Below are 17,305 nucleotides of genomic sequence, written 5' to 3' on the forward strand. Positions count from 1 at the left end.
CTGTCCTCATAGTCTTGAAACACACCTCAGAACCAACGGACGCTTCTGTCTCCTTCATTTGCAGGCATCTATCCAGGTAACAAGACTTGAGTCCAGATGCTCGGAAGCAGATGCGAGTGCTAGAGGCCCTTAGCACCAGACTAGTGCCTGCATTTGCTAGCATTGAAAGGGAGGGCTCCAGTGCGAAGAACAACAACCACGGCAAAGGTTAATGCAAGTAGTATGCAAATCACATTAAAATTAGGTCATTCGCGATGCACCATGATGCTCATAGAAGACTGCCCTGAACAAGGGTACTCTTGGCACCGGGAACCTTACACCAGCTCAGAGCTGGTGTTAGGTAAGCAGCCCAGCAAATTCCATTGAAGAACAACCCAGTAACAACAACGTTGACTGCAAGAAACTTGGGAAAAGTTGCATTTTACAAGATGGCCAAAAAAAGAGAGAGAGACCATGAAACCACCTGAATTTTGTACTGTTGATGCCTTTCCACCTGTTCATCCACTTGCTGCCTCTCCAGTCCACTAAAGCATCGCAAGTGAAGGCAAGGCAAGGAGGTCTCCTTGAGGCCAGAAGTGAGCCTTACTCTCCCCCCCCCCCCAACCCATGATGCTGCCTTTTCTTACATTGGGGCTTTCGTGCTGGTGCCTCCTCCCCCTGGCCAAGCAGGGCTCTCTTTTGCACTAAGTGCTGGGCATGTACCCCCCCCCCCCCCTCGTTACTTCCCAATGCTCAGCACTAACAGTGCGCATAAAATTTGCTTGCCACTAGCGCTGAGCATTGGCAAGTTCTTTTGTCGTGCTGTAGCGGTATTTTGCAGTGCTGTTTTGTATTGCATCAGAGTTTTGAGCATCTAGGCATTGGAGAGAGAGCATTGGTTGTGTATTACTGTGTGATTTAGATTTCAGAAAGAAATTACTTTTTGCACCAGCCCTGATTTGTGAACTTGTACCTCGGCGCATTGTGGTGTTTTATGACTGCCTCCTTCCGTTACCAGTCAGCACTACAAGTACCATAATTGCACCTAAGGAGGCTAATAAGGGACTAAGGTTCTCCTTCAAAAGATGGGTCTCCTATTCTTGCAGTATTACAATAAGAATGAATGCTAGAAAAACAAAGAATTGTGTTCACATTTCAAAGCAAAGCAGACTTTCATATTAAGCAACTCTTGAAAGAGGAAATCATCTATAAAACCCTAGATGGAGCGACAAAATTGGTGCTTCCTTGAGTAGTCGGTGTATGGTCATCAAAACAAGATACCTTTTTGGGTCCATTTTTCCAGAAATCTATTCTCATTTGTAAGTTCATTGTATGCTAATGTTTTTTGTAAATATTCTTGGCTTATTCAAGATACTGCTAGAGCTTGTGTATCGTGTATTTCTTGGACATGTGCACGACTGCAGACACACATCCTTTATTGAATGTGTATATAGACTAAAGTTATCTTTTTTTTTTTTTTTTCATGCTGAAAAAAAAGCACTTTACAGCTCACCAAGATGCCCCATTCCCCAGAGCTTATTGCGGTAGCCAAAAGCCTTCAATCTACAAGTCATAAGTACATAAGTAATGCCACACTGGGAAAAGACCAAGGGTCCATCGAGCCCAGCATCCTGTCCATGACAGCAGCCAATCCAGGCCAAGGGCACCTGGCAAGCTTCCCATATTTATACTTTCTTTTTAAGTAAATCTCCCATTACATGTCTGGGCCTGCGTAGGTGTTGGGAGCAGGACATTCAGCAATCCATTTCTGATAGACGCTGGAAGCAGCTATGGAGCTCAATGCTTAAGTGTTCTAGGTCTGCTGCCATCACACAGTCCCTCCATTTTTTCATGCACAGATCGTTATGGACGCCCCTCAGATTGCATTCCATAAACTCTTCCATTCCTAGTTTATGTTGGTCTTGTCAGGCTCAGCAAGGTACTATCAAACACCTTATTTTTGACTGTGTATGTCTTAAATCATTTTGGAATGATGTATGGCTCACTTTAATACATATCTTTCATTTCACTGGTCCTGTGTTGTACAAATATGTGTTGCTTCGAGACCAGGGTTTTCAATCTATATTAAGTCATAATGAATGCTTGCTTGTTAATACTTTGCTCGCTTTAGCTTTGAAAGTCATCTTTAGGCACTGGAAGAATCTGAGTCAAACCACATATCAGGAATGGTGGAATTTAGTATTTCAAATTTATAAATATGAAACATTCCTAGCCAAAAAGTCATATTGATGTATCTCTTACAAGGAGAAGTGGTCTTTGCTGTTGACCTACTTAGGTGATGCATGTTGAGAAGTCCTTTTCTCCCTCTTTTTTTTTCTTTTTTGATAATTTATGCTATTACAATGATTTATACTTTGTTATGCTGTTATTAAAACAATAAAAATACTGAGACCAGAAAAAAAAAAAACGTGTATGTAGACTAAAGTTATCTTTTTTTATTCAGTTTATGAAGTCCTTCTAATAGAAACCATTATTAAGTAGTATCTAAACCAGTCCAGAGCCTGTGGGTTATGTCCATTGAGAACCCGTGGGTTACATCCATCTGTGGTCAATAGACATAACCCACAGATTCTGGACTGGTTTGGTGAATTAAAGAAAAGGAAATTAGCAGGTAAGACGTAATATCTCTCTTCCATTTCAGATCGCCGATTGTCATGGTACCGGTCTTTTCAGAGCTTTTGCTCAACATGTGTTACACAGATTAAATATTACTCAAGATGAGTCTAAGGTATGAAGTTCCTTTTTTGGGAGATTTAATTGATCAGTGTAAACTTTATTAATATTTCTCCGTACACTTATGTGGCACATTCTGTAGAGTAATATGGAGCTTTGGACAATGGATTGTTCAGCTTATTGTACTTTCATTGAATTATTTAATGATAAAAAGGACTGCTTATACAATTGGATTCAATAGTCTTAGATCTGGATTGTTAATATTTAGTTTTCTTATATCCTTTAATGTAAAGCAAGAACACATGGGGGAGCAGTAGATAAAAAGGAATGAGGGTGGGCCTGGGTGTTGATCCAGTTATACAAACCTTGATGCTACATTCATGATCATCTGAACTTCAGAAAATCTCTTAAGACCAGCTTATTTGGAAAGGCTTGCCCTAATGTATCCGTCTTAAATCCATAATTCCTGGAACATGACTAATTTATGGACCTCATGGACTATTACCCTTCCCCTCTTTTCTCTCGTCCCTTGTAATTACTGTCCTTCCTATTCATCTTGCTATACTTTCTGTTTGTTTACCGGATTGGCAATTGCGTATACGGACTGATGTTAGCCACATTGAGCCTGCCAATGGGTGGGAAAATGTGGGGTATAAATGTTATAAATAAATATGAAAGTGCCTTCTCCCCTTTTTGACCCTGTATTAAGTCAGCATTCATCGAGCAGCAGAACAAGTGTCAAGTTCTCAATTTTCACCTTGGAACAAGTCTTTGATAGTTTCATAGCTATAATTAAGCAAGGGAGGTGACCGTTTTCTTAGCATAGGCAGCAGGCTGACGGGTATGTTTCTTGAGTAAGGAGAAGGAATAATTTCCTATACGTGGTTGAGCTTGTACACCTGACAGCAGGGAGATCACCTTAGTATGGTGAGAGGGGTAAGGATAAAAATGAAAGGTGATGATCATAGCTAGGGCAATGTAGGTGTCCAAACTTATATGGCCGACAGCTTGCAAACACCCTCTAGAGCAAGGGTGGGCAACCATTGTCCTCGAGAGCCAAATCCAAGTCGCATTTTCAAGATATTCACAATGAATATACATGAGATTGATTTGTATGTACTGCTTCCATTATATGAAAATAGATCTCGTGCATATTCATTGTGAAAATCTTGAAAACACAACTGGGTTGTGGCCCTTGAGGATCCATGGCTGCTCATCCCTGCACTAGGGGATTAATATAGGCAAAGACACCTCTTGTATCTCTTCTCTAAGATTCAATTAAAATGCCTCAGTGGGAAATATCTAGATTCTTACTGTATGTTGATATATCTGATTTTTTTGTAGTAAATTGTCCTTGAGTCCTTTTGGGGAGGAGGGTGGCATGTAAATCAAAGAAGTGATTGGACCAATTACAAGAGTAGTGCTTACTTTTCACAAACAGTGAGAACAATTTGTATTGACTGTTTCTGGTTGAGGCTTCTCTCCTTGTTCTCTGAGCAGTCCCTGTTAAATATTAGGGGTGGGCAATGATTAAAAATGAAAGATTAATCACGCTTAATCATGGCATGCATTTTGGGCACATGCTTTAGCGATTTTTTTTTGAACAGATGCTTATTGTGGCTGATTATCCTTCAAAACATGCTATTCAATTAGAGGTGGGCAACAATTAAAACATTTAATCAAAATTCATTGTGGTATTAAAAATGTTAATCATATGATTAGTCGTACCTCTGGTCTGGATGGCTTGGTAGTACTAAATTCCCACTAAGTGGAAAGTTTTCAAACCTGCTGAGTATAATGAAAATTTTCATACACACACTTCCTTCCCACAGCACATTGCTCCCCCTCCCTTCCATACAGGTACCTACCTTTCTCCTCTCCTGTTCATCCATTCCCCTGTACATACCAGTGGCGCTGGGCCTGGGCCCCCGTAGATTTGGCCCTGGACCCCCTGCCGATGACCCTCTCGACCCCCCCCTCCCACCGCCAACCCGCCGTCGCCTACCTTTGCTGGCGGGGAACCCCGCCAGCCGAGGTCCTCTTCTTCCTTCGTTCTGTTTCTGAGTCTGACGTCCTGCCAGCAAAGGTAGGTGGCGGTGGGAGGGGAGGTTGAGAGGGTCGTTGGCAGTGTGTGTGTGGGGGGGAGGGGGTCAAAGTTGTTGGTGGTGGCGGCGGGGGGGGATGCTAAAATGTACCCCTCACTTCGGGCTCTGGACCCCCCCCCCCTCCCGCCGAAGTCTGGCTACGTCCCTGGTACATACACTTGGGTGTATGTACAGGGGAATCCTGTTACTCCTGACACACATATGCCCATTTCTCTTCTGTCCTCTCCTGCTGATGCTACCCTCCTCCCCCCCCCCCACCCCAACACACAGGTTCAGAATCTCCCATCCCCCATATTTATCTTAACATTTATCTGGCTCTTCATAGAGTCTCCGGCAGCAAATCCCACATGCTACTTGCATCTGACGCTGATGCTTTCCCTCCGCTACGTTATGGCAAGGTGAAATAGGATAGACAGGGGAGAAAAAGAAATGCTGGACAATGGACAGGAGTTAAAAATTGAGGCCATGATTAATAAAATAAATAAATAAATAAATAAATAAAATTAATCGCATTAATAATGCATTAAATGCCCACCCCTACTAAATATGCATGTTTTTCTCTGTCCCTATTCCTGAATTTCTGAATCCAGGCAACTGCTTCTGCACGGTGACAGGGGTAACGGGACTCATTGCTTTTCTTCAGAAGGTCTGTGAAAATGCCGGAGAAGCAGGTGGGGCCAGATGCACAGAATGCGATAATGACTTGTTTTGCCTTTTTATTTAGGATGGGAAGATTCAAGTCACCATTCTAGCACGCAGTACAGAGTATCGCAGGATATTAAACCAGGACAAGGTTGGCAATTACATGTTTGAAAAGCTAGTGCTTAGGAAAGCACATTTTTGTTTTATTCAAGGCAGTTGCTGTTATGTGGCTCTGCCATTCTGGTCTCTGAGCTCCGCTCTGAGCATGTGTGGAAGTGCCGGCATCTGCTGCTTAAAGCCAAGGAGGTTTAACGATAGGAGATAGCATGAGCCTGTCTGGCCCATTATCTGGGCTGAAAGCAGTGTGCAGAGCTTGCTACCATATTGGTTTGTCTAAAACAATAGCAAACTTGTGAGGTTTATATTGTTTTAGTAAACCTCCTAGGTGTTGCATTCTCTCTGTTATGAGGGGATTGGGGGGGGTGGGGGGGAGGGCTAATGTTTGTCAGCGCTCCAGAGTGGCAAATGGTAAACAAAAATATACTGTGGGATCCTCTGGATACTCCTGGATCCCCTTAGTATACCTTTAAAAGTTCACTTTTTTGTTCCACAATTGTTGAGATGCAGATTTATTACACTTATTGCACCTTTATTTATTTTTTTAAATACCTTTAGATATTTTTAATGCTGTGGACTGTTCTCCTGGACTCTCTTGCTAGCCCGTAGCATTCTTGTACTCCTTAAAAGTTGATTCTGGCAAGCCCCCCCCCCCCCCCCCCTTGTTATTTGCAATGCTGTATTGTGGATTTCAGTGCTGTGCTATGTGCCTTTTTTTTTTCCATCTCATAAAGACAGCGACAGCAGCAACCCATGGCCCGGGTGCCTCTGTCTATCCTAGAATTAGACTCCAACTACCTGATGCAAAGCGATTTAACTGGGCAGGAAAGGCTCCTGGCTGAATATTGACCGGCAAGTTTCCATCTTCCTCTGTCTCTGCGATTCTGTTAATTGTCTTGCACACAGGACCCCCTTCTTCCTGGAAGCCTTTCACTGCTCCATGAGCTCTCTGACAGCTTGATTATTTATTTGAAAACTTCCCATATGTAGTTTTTCTTTGTACATCCCCATGTTGCACAAGCCGGCATGTTTGTAAAACAATGCACAACGACAACGTGGATGCAGCCGCTGATAGTTTGTTTTGGATATACCAAGATGGCAGCTGATGGGGGAATGGGCTTCAGCTTTTTGACGTCATGCCATCTCCTGTCATTAAACCTCCTTGGTGGAAGCACCCCGCTGGCTTTCTCGCTGCCGAGGCAGCAGGAGTGGGGGCTCGGCCAGCGAATCTCTTAGGCACCCCTATCAGCAAAAGTATGAATGTGTGGGGAGGAGGGAGAAGTAGGAAGAAATGACATGAGAGGAAATGCTTGGCTCCTACCAGTCCATCTCAGCCCCCTCCCCCCCCCCCCCCAAATTGGACTATTGGTTATGCCCCTGAGCATAAGAACAGAGTTCCCTCTGTTTCTTCTCCCCACGTGTTTCCAGAGTTCCATTGCATGTGACCTGCACTAGCCTTGGTCCTGTAGTGGATTATGGCAGAGGGACAAACAAAACAGCGAAGATGACTAAAAGTAAATGGACGATGCTCCAGATAAAAATCCAATATTTATTGATCGATGAACAAGACACAGCCATGTTTTGGCCTAAAGGGCCTGCATCAGGAGTCTTTTGCGATCAGAACAATCAATCCTTGTATTCGTCATACAATCGTTGATCTTGTAATGGAGCTGCAATGACTCTTGTGTTAGAATGAAAAAGTACTCTTGTCGGCTTTATTTTTTTTATTTTCCAAACGTCATACAAAGCATAAAAAATAATCTCGAGTGTAGACCCAGATCGAGATTAGAAAGCCGACAAGAGTAGTTTTCATTCTGACGCAAGAGACGTTGCAGCTCCATTACAAGATCAACAATTGTATGACGGAATACAAGGATTGATTGTTCTGATCGCAAAAGACTGCTTATGCAGGCCCTTTAGGCCGAAACACAGCTGTGTCGAGTCTTGTTCATCGATCAATAAATATTGGATTTTTATCTGGAGCATCGTCCATTTACTTTTAGTCATCTTCGCTGTTTTGTTTGTCATTTATTTTTTGTGAAGATTTGTTTCTTCTGTTTTTGCATCGTTATGGCAGAGTGAGCCATCCTTTGGTACTATAATTCTGTGCAAGGAGGTAATAAGGGGTAGAGAAGGGGAGGAAAAGTGATTGCTTGTGTATTAAAAAAAACAAACAAGAAACTATATATGCTTTTGGGCCAGCTTGGTGTTACTACTGTGTGCTGTTATGGGAAGGTCCCTAATTCAATGCTAAGTTAGGTCTTTTTTATTTCCCAGGTCGGCCAGGCCTGGGGATGCTAGTGAGAGGCAAATGCAAAAGTAACAGAAAGTAAAGGATGCAAAACCATTTTAATGTTGGATTTTTTTCCTTTTTAGCTGGTGAATGCTTTAAAAACAATATCAATGCTGGAGGTTCAAGTAGTCGATTACAAATACAAGTAAGTCTGTCTGTGTTCAGCTGTTTTTAAACTCTTTCATAAGGCCCAAATACAAAATAAGGGAGCTCAGGAGAAAGTCCAGGGATATAATTAGGGTTACCATATGGGTCCATAAAAAGTAGGGCACATTGATCCAGTCCGGGTTTTGCTTCCATTGAAAGCAATGGAAGTAAAACTCAGACTGGCTCAATCTGTCCTCGTTTTTCTGGAGCCATATGGTAACTCTAGATATAATGAGAGGGCAAATGGGATTTGATATACTGTCTTTCTGTGGTCTTTGCAACTACCTTCAAAGCGGTTTACATAGTATTTATACCTGGGGCAATAGAGGGTTAAGTGACTTGCCCAGAGTCCAAGGAGCTACAGTGGGAATTGAACCCTGTTCCCAAGGATCAACATCTACTGCACTAGCTACTAAGCTACTCCTCTACTGCTTTCTCTTTGGGATTCCGGAATGCTGCTATTCTTTGGGGTTCTACATGGAATGTTGCTACTCTTCGAGATTATGCATGGAATCTTGTTAATGGGACTTGATATACCGCCTTTCTGTGGTTTTTGCAACTACATTCAAAGCGGTTTACATAGTATATACAGGTACTTATTTGTACCTGGGACAATGGAGGGTTAAGTGACTTGCCCAGAGTCACAAGGAGCTACAGTGCGAATCAAACCCAGTTCCCAAGGATCAACGTCCACTGCGCTAACCACTAGGCTACTCCTCCACTAGCAACATTCCATGTAGAACCTCAAATAGTAGCAACGTTCCATGTAGAACCTCAAATAGTTACAACGTTCCATGGAGAATCTCAAATAGGGAAAGGGAATTGGACTCGATATACCAACATTCTGTGGTTTTTGCAACTACATTCAAAGTGGTTTACATAGTATATACAGGTACTTATTTGTACCTGGGGCAATGGAGAGTTAACTGATTTGCCCAGAATCACAAGGAGCTGCAGTGGGAATTGAACCCAGTCCCCCAGGATCAAAGTCCACTGCACTAGCAGCACTTCACTTATACTCGACTTTAAGCAGGGCCGCCGAAAGACAAAGCTGGGTCCGAGCCAAACAATTTTCAGGCCCCACCACCAGTGCCGCAGCCCCCCTTCCCCCTGTAGCGATCAAGGGAGTGTGTTCTGCTGGTCACAGGTCCTCCTTCCTGCTGCCCCTATGCGGAAATGTGAAGCTACTTCACAGGATGTGAGGCGCAGCAGGAAGAAGGACCCATGGCTGGCAGAGCAGTCTGTTTCAATTGCAGGTGCTGGACTCTAGGAATCTTCTCTCCCCCCACCCCCTCTTGGCAGCCCTGCTGTGAGCTGAGATTTTTCGATGTTAAAAAAAAAAAAGATCAAAAATTGTGATCTTGGCGTAGTCGAGTTGGAAGAAATTTCTGTCCTCCCCCCTATCCCCCTGTGGTGACAGGCACTTCTCTCTTGTTCCTTCCCCGCCCCCACCATGCTGACCAGCATTTCTCACCGCTCCCTCCTGGCTGCTGCTTCTGACAGGAAACAGAAAGCGAGCTGGGCCTGTGTGGGACCTTGAGCGTCTGTGCATGCTCAAGGCCTCCTGGTTTTCACCCTCTGAGTGTTGTCTTGATAAATAAACATCTAGAACTAAATTTTATAAATGGCACCAAAAAAATAGCACTTTAATTTCTATTCTATTAACGGTGCTTAAAGTTGGACACTGTTTTATAGAATAGTGCTTGGCGCCAGGAATCACGACTACATTTAGATGCGATCATTTACACCAATGAAACCTTGATGGAAATCCCTGCGCCTAAATTAGGCGCTGACCCCCTTTATTCTATAACAATGTGCGTAAATTGAAGGAATGTTCCTGATCCACCCATGAACCTCCCATGGCCATCCCCCATCCTTTATTTCACACAAGGATTGTCTGCCTAAATTTCTGTGTGTAAATTTTAATTAAATTCAATTATTTAATTAGATTTTTGCTCACACCTTTTTCAGTAGTAGCTCAAGGTGAGTTACCTTCAGGTACACTGGATATTTCTCTGTCCCAGGAGGGCTCACAATCTAAGTTTGTACCTGAGGCAATGGAGATTTAAGTGACTTGCCCAAGATCACAAGGAGCAGCAGTGGGATTTGAACCGGCCACCTCTGGATTGGGAGACCAGTGCTCTAACCACCAATAATTGCTTGTTAAGATCTCAATTATTGGCGCTAATATTTAGTGACTTATAGAATTCAGGGGCTAATTCACCCACGTTCTCAGAAGTGCTTGAGAAGGCAGATGCCTAAAGCATACTTTTGCAGTTAAAAATGTTATTTCATAGCCATGTAAAGTAAGGAAAGCTAACAAGGGTAATTTTAGAACCTTGCGTATGTAGATGGTGTTTTAGAAAGACAATTACGTGCCTACTTTTACTTGATAAAACACTAGGAGGTGGTACCAGGAGAGGCAATTCTCCTAGCTGAGCATTCAAGCCCAATATTCCCGGCCAGAAAGCATTGGCACAGCCAGTCAGTTCTGCCTTGGCCAAGAACCCACCCACACAAAAAAAAATGCAATGTAAGGTTCTCGGCCTTCTCAGCAGCTCCCAGAGTTCAAGCTTCACTGTTGTGGCAGGAAACCACAGTCTTGGGTTGCATTTCCCTTTTCCCAGGGTCCTGAAGCGAAGGAAAAGTGAATCACTGGGAGTTTGTTTTCTCTGTTGCTGTACAGAATACCACAATCTCTGGATTAATTCCTTTTAATTTTACTCCTGTGTTTTGGGCTAGACCATTCAGATCTTGGAGTATCTCTGAGGTTTCCTGTCACAGGCTCGCTGTCTTAACCATGAGATCAGATTGTTTTAGAATTTGTAAACAAAGTTCCTTTCTCCCAGTGGATTCGGGGCTTGACGTGCTGCACTGAATTTTATGCTCTGTTTTCAGAGGCTAGAATATTAATAAATGTTTTTTTTTAAAAGGGAGAAACCACATACGCATATTTAAAAAAAAAACAAATTCTGCTATTGACACTGAAATATTGTGTTCAAGGGTTTTCTACTGTTTTTCTTTGAGGTAGCAATATAAAAAGGTAGCCTTTTTTCCCTCGCAGCTTAGTAAAAGGACCTATGAGGCACCTGCACATGGCTGGTGTGTGAGCACCTAAATTTTAGGCACATCAATAGCTAGTTACATTATATAACTGAACTTAGGTGCCTAATTTGTTATAAAATTGCCCCCCCTTTAGTGCTTGCTAAATTTTGGCTCGCAGTAAAATGAAATGTCACCTGCTAAAACAAATGAGGGGTGGGGGGTGGGGGGAGACTTTTTTTTTCTTTGCCTATCCCTCACTTTGCATTTCCTCAGAATATTTTATACAATCAGATGGGACCGATGCCTGTGTGAAAGCTCTGATTGGAACTTGCCTTTCCACATATTAATTGTTTTCTTCTGTGGCTTCTGTTACCCACAGAGAGCTTGGCTTTCTTGAGCAGTTGAGAATCACACACAGTTCTGATATATTTATTGGGATTCACGGTGCAGGCCTCACACACCTTCTCTTTCTACCGGACTGGGCAGTGGTTTTTGAACTGTAAGTCTTCAATTATTTTCTGTATTCTAGAAACTATTCAGTTGTAACACAGACTATAATCTCATCTATTTATAACAGAACTTCCCAAACTGTGGGTCAGGACCCCTAATTTGGGTCACAAAACCCACATTTGGGGTCACAACTTAGGTGGGCGCTCCATCGGGTCATCATTATTCTACATCTCCGGGAGGTCACACAATCTTATTTGGCAACCACCATGGGGTCACGGCTACAAAAATATTGACAAGCACTGGTTTATAGTACATGAACCCCCTCATTCTGTAATCTCGTGCACACATTTTTGTGCTTAGCATGTAAAATTGTGTTTCCACTAATATTGGAGAGAAGGAGAAATTAGGTCCTACCTGATAATTTTCTTTCCATAGTCCTTCCCATTGTTCCAGAACCTGTGAGATAGTTGTGTCCATCAACCAGCACGTGGAGACAGAGAACTGAAAACTGACCTTAGACATATATCTCTCTTGGCATTCAGTCCAGCTCCTCAGTATTTACATAGACAAGCACTAAGGAGAAACTCAGAATAAAGACAACAACCTGAACTCGCTAACCTAAACTAACCAGACGAGCAAACATATGAGGGCCTGTCTCATCTCAGTAGAGAACAAGAGATATGCAGGAAGCACCATGCAAGGTGACTGTTGTTGACCCATTACTTCACCGACTAAACATCTCAGAAGCCTCAGGTGGACTTCTGGAATAGTGAGAAGGACCAATGGAAAGAAAACTATCAGGCAAGACCTAATTTTTCCTTCAATTACGTAGCTTTATTACTGCTAAAGGTTAAGGTGCCAAATAAGGGCTGAACATTCTTGTAAATTGTCCCTTCGCAGTAATGACATGAGACTGCTGCTAGGGGTGTCAGAGATGTCCTTTTGAACCCAGGCACTAACAGGTAGGGCCCTGGATGCTTCTGCCTTCTATTAGATATCAGGGAGACCCCTGGTAAGAATTGTTTGTGGGGGGGGGGGGGGGGGTAGAAGATAGTGGTGATGTGACTAAGGGGTGAGGGTAAGTGGTGATGTGACTAAGGGGTGAGGGTAACTTCTTCCCACCATCAGCCACTTCCTCATACTTGACTTGGTGGGGAATTGAAGCATGTCCCCCGCCTTAATGTCTCGATTTTCCTTCTCGGTGACTTGCCTAAAATGGGCCTTCACATGCGTGATTTTGGAATATTTTCTAGGTATAACTGTGAAGATGGTTACTGCTATTCCGATCTGGCTCGGCTGAGGGGCGTTCATTACATCACCTGGCAAAAAAGGAACAAGGTTTTCCCTCAGGACAAGGTATAGGGCAGGCAGAGAGATGCATTCTCTGATGTTTTCTTTTTGATCTTCTTTCTCCTATTTGCATCTGTCTTAACCATGCCTGTTGCTGCTACATTGCATGGTAAGCTTATGAGTGTGATAGTGGGAAAGGAAAGGGATTATTTGTATAGGGGCCCTTTTACTAAGGTGCGCCGAAAAATGGGCTGCGGTAGTGTAGGCATGTGTTTTGGGCGCACGCAGATCCATTTTTCAGCGCGCCTGTACAAAAGGCCTTTTTAAAATTTTTGCCGAAAACGGACGTGCGGCAAAATAAAAATTGGCGCGCGTCCATTTTGGGTCTGAGACCTTACCGCCAGCCATTGACTTAGCGGTAAGGTCTCACGTGATAACTGTGCGGTAATCGTCTATGCCCGGTTTCTGCTACGTGCCAGAAAATAGAAATTATTTTCCAGCGTGCGTAGCGGAAGCGTGTCAAAAAGGAAATTAACGCAAAGGCCGCGAGGTAGCTGAATGGTAACTCCAAATTGACTTGCGTTGGGCACACGTAAGCGCCTACGCTGCTTAGTAAAAGGCCCCCTAAAATTCTTACCACCTACCTGCTTCCAAAGCGGCAGTCGAAGCAGTGTGTGTATATGTATACGTGTGTGTGTGTGTGTGTATATATATATATATATATATATATATATATATATATATGCTAGTAAAAAAGGCCCGTTTCTGACACAAATGAAATGGGCGCTAGCAAGGTTTTCCTCGGAGTGTGTATGTTTGGGAGAGTGTATGTGAGAGTGACTGTTTGAGAGTCAGAGTGAAAGTGTGAGTGTGTGAGAGAGAGAGTGAGTGTGGGTGTGAGTGTGTTTGTGACAGAGTGTGTGTGTGAGAATGAGAGTGTGTGCAAGTGTGTATGTGAGACACAGTGTGAGAGAGAGTGTGTGTGTGTGGGCGAGAGAGAGAGTGTGTGTGAGACACAGATTCTCTGTGAGAGTGAGTGTATGAGACCAAGCGAGTGTGTGAGTGAGTGTGTGGCACATAGAGAGTGAATGTGATACAGTGTGAGATAGAGTGTGTGAGAGTGAGAGTCAGAAAGACATTGTATATGAGAGAGAGAGTGTGAGCCCTGCCCTCCCAATCCATGCCCATCTGTGCCCTGCCCTCTCCATTCATCCTTTTCCAGCAATTCCCCTCTCTCCCTGAGCCCTGCCCTCCCAATCCATGCCCATCCATGCCCATCTGTCCCCTCCATTCATCCCTATCCAGCAATTCCCCTCTCCCTGAGTCCTGCCCTTCCAATCCATGCTCCTCTGTCACCTGGCCCCTCCATTCATCCCTATCCAGCAATTCCCCTCTCTGCCTGAGGCCTGCCCTGCAATCCTTATGCATCCATGCCCATCTGTGCCCTCCATTCATCCCTATCCAGCAATTCCCCTCTTCCTGAGTCCTGCCCTTCCAATCCATGCTCCTCTGTCACCTGGCCCCTCCATTCATCCCTATCCAGCAATTCCCATCTGTCCCTGAGGCCTGCCCTGCAATCCATATCCATCCATGCCATCTGTCCCCTCCATTCATCCCTATCCAGCAATTCCCCTCTCCCTGAGTCCTGCCCTTCCAATCCATGCTCCTCTGTCACCTGGCCCCTCCATTCATCCCTATCCAGCAATTCCCCTCTCTGCCTGAGGCCTGCCCTGCAATCCATATGCATCCATGCCCATCTGTGCCCTCCATTCATCCCTATCCAGCAATTCCCCTCTTCCTGAGTCCTGCCCTTCCAATCCATGCTCCTCTGTCACCTGGCCCCTCCATTCATCCCTATCCAGCAATTCCCCTCTCTGCCTGAGGCCTGCCCTGCAATCCATATGCATCCATGCCCATCTGTGCCCTCCATTCATCCCTTTCCAGCAATTCCCCTCTTCCTGAGTCCTGCCCTTCCAATCCATGCCCATCCATGCTCCTCTGTCACCTGGCCCCTCCATTCATCCCTATCCAGCAATTCCCCTTTCTGCCTGAGGCCTGCCCTGCAATCCATATGCATCCATGGCCATCTGTGCCCTCCATTCATCCCTTTCCAGCAATTCCCCTCTTCCTGAGTCCTGCCCTTCCAATCCATGCCCATCCATGCTCCTCTGTCCCCTGCCCCCTCCATTCATCCCTTTCCAGCAATTCCCCTCTTCCTGAGTCCTGCCCTTCCAATCCATGCCCATCCATGCTCCTCTGTCCCCTGCCCCTCCATTCATCCCTTTCCAGCAATTCCCCTCTCTCTCTGAGCCCTCCCCTCTCAATCCATGGCCATCCATGCTCCTCTGTCCCCTGCCGCCTGCATTCATCCTTTTCGAGCAAGTCCCCTCTCTCCCTTCCATGTCCCCCCCTCGCATCCATGCTCCTCTCTCTGCCATGTCCCAGCCTGGCCCGCCCTCTTCTCCCCCCCCCCCCCTTCGCATCCATGCTGTCGTTTCTCCCCTGCCCTCCCGCTCCCATTGTTGTACTTTAGTGGCCACCCTCTTCTCTCCCCCCAACATGTGTGTTTTTTTTTTTTTTTCTTGTTTTTAAATTTACCTCCGTGGCGGTTCCGGCAGCGAAGCGTCAGGGAAGGAGGCGGTGCTCCCGACGTCTAGGTTTCCCTTCGCTGTGTTCCGCCTTCTTTTGACGTCATCCTTGACGTCAGAAGAAGGCGGAACACAGCGAAGGGAAGGCTAGACGTCGAGAGCGCCGCCTCCTTCCCTGACGCTTCGCTGCCGAGCGATGCGATTGGTTGAGTGTCATTGCTCCGCCCTCGACGTCATCACGTTTGACGCGTGGGCGGGGCAGACACAATGCGATCTCACCCTCTTCACTTAGAAAGTTGGCTAACAGAGGCTTCATTAGAACGTTGGAGGTGCGTTTTATATATATATATATATATATATATATATATATATAAAATAAAAACCTTGCCTCCAATATCCTAATATTTAATGATACTCTGTAAATTCAGCTAGTAAAGGAACTGGTTGCTTGCTTATGGAAGGATAAGTTTCAAAGTTTTTTTTTTTTTGTTTGTTTGTTTTTTGCTTTTGCTGGACTGTTAAGTTCCTTATTGAATAACTCTTTGACCAGTTTCGTGTAATGTATTTCATCCCATGCTGAGTGTTCTGCATGAAGGACCTGCTGTATATTAATAGCTGGGGGAGGAAGTGAAATTAAATTAATTGGCCATTAGCAAAATCTGCCAATAAGCCTTCCATTAGAATGGAACCAGCTGCTACTGTGGCAGGACGAGATCAATAGATCATGTGAGACCTATATTGAAACAGCCTGCCCCTTGAGAAGACACTGTTTTAATTTGCTTATTTCTAGATGAGAAAAAAGTCACCTTGCTTTAACAAAGCCGTTTTTGTGTATTTTTGTTTCTCCCCCAGGGTCATCATCCAACGCTAGGAGAACACCCCAAGTTTACTAATTATTTTTTTGATGTGGAAGAGTTTGTCCGTCTAGTGCTTCTAGCTGCAGATCATGTGACAAATCATTCCAAGTGGCCATTTAAAAGAAAACATGATGAGCTATAAGCAGGGACCTGATTTTTTTTTTTTTTAAATTTTCAAAAAGGGCATTTTTTTCTCATTTAATTTTCAGAGTTTATCTGTACCTGAAAGCCCCTTTTGGCACTGATCAGCTGCTGCAGCCACCACTGCTGCCACCTCCCTTCGGGTCCCTATTTACAATATAATTTGGACCCAACATAATAAGCTCTGCATGGATTTCCCAGTAGAATTTCTACAGTTCTCATATCTTCACAGGTTATTTCATTGCATCATTGTAAGAATTAGCCAAAGACTGATAATTATGTAGCTTAGGCTGAAAGAAGCTCAGAACGATTCTGATTTGCCTCACAGCTGTTTCCAGATGTGTAAATCCAGGGCAAGGCCAAGAACCACTGTGCAGTTGTTATCCATTCTTCAGCAATGACTATAATTTATTCCTTCTCCCCAAGTATGGCAGTTGGTTCAGAACTGATACCCCAGCATAGTCAGCGCTGTCTTTTTATTTATTTTTTCCCTTTAAATACGTATCTAGTTTATTTTTAAATAGATTCAGTGTTGTCACCCTAACTGAGGTGATGGCATGTGCATGAGTCCTTAAGAGGCAGTATCTGAACATAAACGAAGGGGCTTACGGGTTTTTAATGTTTGTAGCGGGGATGGGATGACTTTCTTCATAGGGAAGTCATCCCATCCCCGCTACAAACATTCAAAACCCGTAAGCCCCTTCGTTTATGTTCAGATACTGCCTCTTAAGGACTCATGCACATGCCGTAAGCCCCTTTGAATGTTTGTAGCGGGGATGGGATGACTTCCCTATGAAGAAAGACTAAGGAGGCTAGGGCTTTTCAGCTTGGAGAAGAGACGGCTGAGGGGAGACATGATAGAGGTATATAAAATAATGAGTGGAGTGGAACAGGTGGATGTGAAGCGTCTGTTCATGCTTTCCAAAAATACTAGGACTAGGGGGCATGCGATGAAAC

General features: G+C 44.3%; 1 protein-coding gene across 3 annotated transcripts in view; it reads left to right on the forward strand.

Moving 5' to 3' along the window:
- The window catches only part of EOGT (EGF domain specific O-linked N-acetylglucosamine transferase), a 55,128-nt gene extending 38,141 nt beyond the window's left edge, over positions 1 to 16,987 (forward strand). For all 3 annotated transcript variants that reach the window (XM_030206206.1, XM_030206207.1, XM_030206208.1), the window contains 6 exons: positions 2,642 to 2,728; positions 5,503 to 5,571; positions 7,914 to 7,975; positions 11,402 to 11,521; positions 12,726 to 12,828; positions 16,203 to 16,987. In XM_030206206.1, the coding sequence (XP_030062066.1) occupies positions 2,642 to 2,728; positions 5,503 to 5,571; positions 7,914 to 7,975; positions 11,402 to 11,521; positions 12,726 to 12,828; positions 16,203 to 16,349 (588 nt within the window). In that variant the 3' untranslated portion in view covers positions 16,350 to 16,987. The remainder of the gene's footprint in view (positions 1 to 2,641; positions 2,729 to 5,502; positions 5,572 to 7,913; positions 7,976 to 11,401; positions 11,522 to 12,725; positions 12,829 to 16,202) is intronic.
- The last annotated feature ends 318 nt before the right edge of the window (positions 16,988 to 17,305 follow it).

This window comes from Microcaecilia unicolor, chromosome 6, assembly GCF_901765095.1.
Source record: "Microcaecilia unicolor chromosome 6, aMicUni1.1, whole genome shotgun sequence".
Taxonomy (NCBI): Eukaryota; Metazoa; Chordata; class Amphibia; order Gymnophiona; family Siphonopidae; genus Microcaecilia; species Microcaecilia unicolor.